This window comes from Trypanosoma conorhini (assembly GCF_003719485.1).
Source record: "Trypanosoma conorhini strain 025E chromosome Unknown Tco_14.4_contig_00844, whole genome shotgun sequence".
Taxonomy (NCBI): Eukaryota; Euglenozoa; class Kinetoplastea; order Trypanosomatida; family Trypanosomatidae; genus Trypanosoma; species Trypanosoma conorhini.
Window position 1 is genome coordinate 1,038 of NW_021704935.1, and position 5,311 is coordinate 6,348.

At 52.1% G+C, this 5,311-nt stretch overlaps 2 protein-coding genes across 2 annotated transcripts, besides 10 other annotated features; one reads left to right on the plus strand and one right to left on the minus strand.

Moving 5' to 3' along the window:
* Positions 1 to 10: 10 nt before the first annotated feature.
* Positions 11 to 36: a microsatellite.
* Positions 37 to 595: 559 nt separating this feature from the next.
* Positions 596 to 633: a microsatellite.
* A 266-nt stretch (positions 634 to 899) lies between these two features.
* Positions 900 to 935: a microsatellite.
* Positions 936 to 1,006: 71 nt separating this feature from the next.
* Positions 1,007 to 1,023: a microsatellite.
* A 97-nt stretch (positions 1,024 to 1,120) lies between these two features.
* Positions 1,121 to 1,162: a microsatellite.
* A 49-nt stretch (positions 1,163 to 1,211) lies between these two features.
* Positions 1,212 to 1,319: a sequence feature (A-rich).
* An 88-nt stretch (positions 1,320 to 1,407) lies between these two features.
* Positions 1,408 to 1,590: a sequence feature (A-rich).
* Positions 1,591 to 2,057: 467 nt separating this feature from the next.
* Positions 2,058 to 2,085: a microsatellite.
* Positions 2,086 to 2,300: 215 nt separating this feature from the next.
* Positions 2,301 to 2,328: a microsatellite.
* Positions 2,329 to 2,795: 467 nt separating this feature from the next.
* Positions 2,796 to 2,854: a microsatellite.
* Positions 2,855 to 3,007: 153 nt separating this feature from the next.
* On the minus strand, positions 3,008 to 4,645 carry Tco025E_08675 (uncharacterized protein; the record flags this gene model as incomplete). Its single annotated transcript, XM_029375518.1, has 1 exon — positions 3,008 to 4,645. The coding sequence occupies one exon, from the start codon at positions 4,643 to 4,645 to the stop codon at positions 3,008 to 3,010; it is 1,638 nt and encodes a 545-aa protein (XP_029224368.1).
* Positions 4,644 to 5,228, plus strand: Tco025E_08676 (uncharacterized protein; the record flags this gene model as incomplete). Its single annotated transcript, XM_029375519.1, has 1 exon — positions 4,644 to 5,228. The coding sequence occupies one exon, from the start codon at positions 4,644 to 4,646 to the stop codon at positions 5,226 to 5,228; it is 585 nt and encodes a 194-aa protein (XP_029224369.1).
* Between the last annotated feature and the right edge of the window lie 83 nt (positions 5,229 to 5,311).

A 5,311-nucleotide genomic window follows, 5' to 3' on the forward strand; every position in this document is an offset into this window, starting at 1 on the left:
AAAAAAAGGAAAGAAGAAGAAGAAGAAGAAGAAGAAATAGAAGACATACATACGTATCAATTGTTTTATAATTCTAATATAAACTGCGTGTTTGGGCCCGTCTCCATGCGAGCAAAGCCGTGTTGAGTAAAATAAGTGAGAAAGTGAGAAACAAAAAGTCATAACGCAAAAGAAGACAAGAAAAAAAAAAAGGTAATTTGTATTTTGGAAGCATGCGCCTAAAGGAGGCCTTCTCCCTTCGTCCCTCAGAAGAGACAGGACAAAAACAAAACCAAAGGGGGGCGTGGCGGTTTGGTTCACTGACCCCGACACTCCCCCACTTAAGAAGAGATTTACCTGACACCGACCACGTACAAGTAAAACAAACAAACAAGCCAAAAGTCTACGTTACGCTACCGAGTCTCTTTGAGCACTCGCGAAGTGGCAGTCTTTCAGGCCCCCGACACAACCGCCGGGGCTCTCCCTCCCCCCTCCCGCGTGAAGGGCATAAGTGATGGGTTAGTAAGGGAGAGAAAGGAACAGAAGAAAAAGAAAAAAGAACAGCACTCATGCGAAATTCTCAACCACGGCATGTTTGAAAACAAACCAAAAGGAAAAACAACAACAATCAGTCAATCAATAAACAAACAACAAAAGCAAACAGAAGGGGAGCTTCAAGAAGAGGTACCAACATCTGTTTAGCTCCATCTGGCCGCAGACTCTTTTTCCACAGGTACCTAGCAAGTGAAATAGTGTTGTCCAAAAGCCACAGGGGCAAACGAGGAGGGGACGACTTTGCGGAGTAGTAATTCTTTTTTTTCCTTTTCGTTTTCTTTTTTGTTCGTTCGTGTATGATTATTTTTTTTAAGTTTTTGGTTCTTGTTGTTGTTGCTGTTTCCTTTTTTCCCCACACTGCTTCTCTCGCTCTCTCGCTCTCGCTCTCTCGCGCGCGCGCGGGTGGAGGCACGCCGCCGCTGGCTTTTCCCCTCCTCCCCCTCCGCCGCTCCCTTCCCCCACCGCTCAGCCGGTCGTCGTCGTCGTCGTGTTCTCCATCGCCGCCCCGCTTTTCCCCCTTCGTCCGCCGCACGCTCGTCGTATTATTTTTTAACTTAAATGTTTGCACCAAATTCCCCCTTTTCCCGCAGCAGCAGCAGCGGCAGCAGCGGCCGCAGCAGCAACAACACAAAAAAACACAAAACAACACAAAACAAAAACAGGCGGAAACAACATCAAAAGAAAAAAAGAAAAAGAAAGGAACAAAAACAATAAAAAAGCCAAAAGAAAAAAAGAAAGAAAAGGAAGAGAGATAGAGAGAGAGAGAGAGATAGACAGGGGAGGAGCCGGCAAGGGAGATGGCATCCACAAAGAAATAATAAAAAAGGAGGGGACGCGGATTGAACGAGGACGCAAAGCGCAACTCGTATGATGAGAAAGAAGAAGACAAACAAAACAAAAACAAAAAAGTGAGAGAAGATAAGCCGGCAAAGTTAAGAAAACTAAAAAAAAGGACAAAAAAAAGCTCGCAGAATGAATGATAAAACAAAAAAAAGGGGTCAGCAAAAAACAACGAAAAAAAACGGAAAAAAAGACAAAGAAAAAAGAAAAAAAAAATTACTGCTGAAGACACAACATCCAAACGTCCAGCGCACACGTACATCCAGAAAACGTCCCTCTCTCTTCCTCGACATACGTTTCACCCACACTTTCATGCAGCAACACAACGCCGCACCCGTCACCTCTGTTTATGTACATTGACACATATATATATATATATGCCGCATCTTCTTTTAAGAGGGAAATCCTTCGATCCAGGAATTAACACAAGTCCGTTCTTGGTTCTTTTAATCTTAGTGCAGATGTATGTGTGCGTTTGGACATATCATAGTAAGATACGTGTGTGTTTATTCTTTTGCTGCTGTTATTGTTGTTTTGTCTATTTCTCGCTTTTCTCGGTTGCTGAGAGTTGATGCGAGGGATGAGGATACTTCTCGACTTACGTTACACAGATAGAAAGATATCATACTGCAATTTATCGCCTCAGTGGACGTACACTCTTAGGACATGCCGTCCACATAAAGTTGTTGTTTTTTTTCTTTTTCTTTTTTTCGCCTTGATTCGGCTTCACTCTGGTGTACTACGCACATAATCAGTATTAGTAGTGGGCGGGTTTGGGGCAACCAGCACCGACACACACAGACTAAGCGAAATAAAGACTCTGCCCCCCTCGCCCGCGCTTCTGCCCGCATCCTCCCGGTGCCGCGGGCCCGCGTCAACGGCAGTGCGGCGCCGATGCGCTGATGGGGAGGAAGGGGAAAAAACCGCAAAACAAAACAAAGCAAACAAAACAAAGGAGGCAAAAAATCGCACAGCGATAAGACAACGAGAAATGGTCTTCAATGAGCAAAAGGGCATACACAGAGAGACAGGAGTAAAATGAAAAATGACATCTGCTTTCGTCTTGCTATGCAGCTTTATCGTATCTGGGATTACGCGCCCTACCCCTCGTTCCCTCCCACGTGCAGCCGCTTCCCGGTGGTGTCGCTTGGGTCTGCCCAAGACACTCCTCCAGCCGCGTGCACATCACCTTTTCACAGGGGAACGGCATACGCGAGGAGACTGGTGTGGTTCGTCGCAGTAATCGTTATACCTCCCTCGCTCATCCGCTGGCGCCTTTTCCTTCGCAGTAATTACCTTCCCAGTCGTCGCTTCTTTGGGTGCCTCACCCGGATCCCTCATAGGAGGCCGTTCACCTTTCCCCCCTGTTGTGAACCGGCCTTCCCCTCGCCCCGTTATTGCCACTTACCCAGGTCGTATCAACAAACGCACTCAAAGACACTCAAACGCACACACGCACATATATATAGAAACACACACATGCAGCTACAAGAGGCTATTTCCTTGCTCACACCCCTCCCCCGTTTGCAACCAAAGTTACATCCACAAGACTGGCTTCCGCGTTTACGGAGAATATCACCTTTAACTGTGGTTGTCTGTCAGTTTCGTTTTTTTTTCTACCAAGCACTAGGTGTTAATTGAATCGATACCCAGGTGGCATTCCCGAAGGAAGCATTGAGGTGGTAAACATCGGTTGCGGCTGTTGGCTTGTGAGATACACGGGTCTTGCAGCCTGTGGTTGTTGCTGGAACTGCTGAGAATGCTGCTGAAACTGCTGCTGCTGCTGTTGTTGTTGTTGCTGCTGCTGCTGAAACTGTTGAAGGGGATTCATAGCCAATGCCATAATATACTGTTGTTGACCGTTTGCAGAAACAAGCGCATAGCGCTGCGGTGCCGAGGCAAGGTTGGTGTATTGTGGTGTGAGGAACTGCTGTGGTATTGCGCCTATTTGTTGTTGCTGTTGCTGCTGCTGCTGCTGCTGCGGCTGCTGCGGTTGCTGTTGTTGATTCTGCGCCTGTGGGGGTGGATGCCACATGTATTGCATCATTGCTTGTGGTTGCTGTGGTGTTGGTTGCTGCTGTGGCTGCATTTGTAATTGCGCCTTTTCCAGCTGCGCTTGCACGAGCTGGGGAGAGAAACCGTTGGTCCCCTGGGAGATGTGTTGCGCCGACATCATCATTAGCTGGTAGCCCGTCGTTCCATCCGCCGTCCGAACAGGCACTAATACCTGCGCATACCCCGGTGGAACACTTCCTGTCACATACTGCGTCTGGGCCTGCGAAGCATGTTGAGCCTGTGGAATTGCCGCCCCGGCCGCAGGCGATATATGCGGTGGTAGCACTGGTGACTGTTGGCTCATGTTAAAATGCTGTGCTACGGCAGCGCCTGACGCCGATTGCTGCTGCGCCTGATGGGGTGGCTGCTGCTGCTGCGGCGGCGGCGGTGGCGGCGGCGGCGGTGGCGGCGGCGGTGGCGGTGGTGGCGGTGGCGGTGGCGGCTGTTGCGGCTGCGGTTGCAGCATCATTGAACGTGCTTGTAAGCCAAAAGGAAACCCAGTCGCCGCAAGCGTCTGAGATTCCGGGGCAAACGCCGCAAACGGCACCTGCGACGGCTGAAGCGTGGAAGAAACGGCGCGGACATTTTGCACAGGAACACCCGGGGACATCGCCGTCACCCCCAGCGGCTGCTTCGCCTGCGCGCCGTTCACCCACCCGTACGGCGGGGGGCACTCCTCCTGATGCAAATACGGCGGCAACGGCTTGGGAAGCGCGTCCGGAACCAACACCGGGGTCGTCTTCGGGCCGCTGGCTTCACTGGTAACCCCCGACGCGGCAGCGACGGACCCCGGCAACCGGGTGGTAGAATTTTCGTTTGAGGTTTGCGTGGGCGTCTGTGCGCCACTTGACGTCAGCTGTTGGTGTCCGCGGGAGGGGCTGCTTGTGAAACTTTGCCCCTCCACCGGCTCAGCCGCCCGCGACGCCCGCTGCGGGATGCGAGGGGACGTGGCACCCGCCCTGGACTCCTTCGCCCCGTTCCGCTGCTGTGACTCCGTGGTGCCGTTCGTGTTGGTGTCACTCGTCGCGGTGGCTCCTGCTGTCGAGCTCGAGAGGGGTGGAGGGCGCGGCGGGGTAACACCCGGGTTATTCATCTCCTCCTCATCCTCGTCGTCCATGAACTTCATTTGTCGCTGGAAGTCCTCCGTGATGCGTCGCAGCTCACCATCATCCTCCCGCTGCGGGCGGAAGAGACGCTCGTAGTCAAAGTCGCTCATGGATCCTCACTGCCTTGCGCACGGAAGGGCTGCAACGAGGGCCTTGTATAGTGACTTCTCTGAGAAATTTCCCTTGCTGTCCACGTTGAACGCGTTTGACGTTAATCTCTCTTCGCTGCTGATTTGTTTTTCAGATTTTTTTTGTGTTTCTTTACTGTTGCTGCTTCCGGAGACAGATGTGCACTCACAGACTACCTTGCGGTCCGCTCTTGGATCCTGTGGTATACAGACTGGCTTCGCCTCCCCTTCTGTTCTTCCTGACACTCCCAATCTCCCTGCCGCGGCTTGCACTCTCCCCTCTTCTACTCACTCTCTCTCTGATTCGCTTTCTCCGCGGGTCTGGCCCCACGCCGCTTTCTCTCCTGCCCCTTCGCGTGTGCTGCTGCTGCTGCTGCTGCCTCGCTCACGGCTGCGACTGGCGGCGGTCTGTGCCTTCGGTCGCCTGTCGCCGCTCCTGTCTCACGCCGTACTTGCAGCGGCTCCTTCCCACCTCTCCGTTAATGCCGGTGGGATCCGCGTGGATGCGAGTGGTGTGCGTGTCTCGTCCGACGATGCTCCGAACACGCTCGTGTCTGCGCGCTGAGGCTCTCCTTGGCTTTGCTTCGGCCACGGCTCCTTGCTTACTCTGCCGATTGTGCTGTGAAGGGTCTTTTTTGTTCTTCTTGT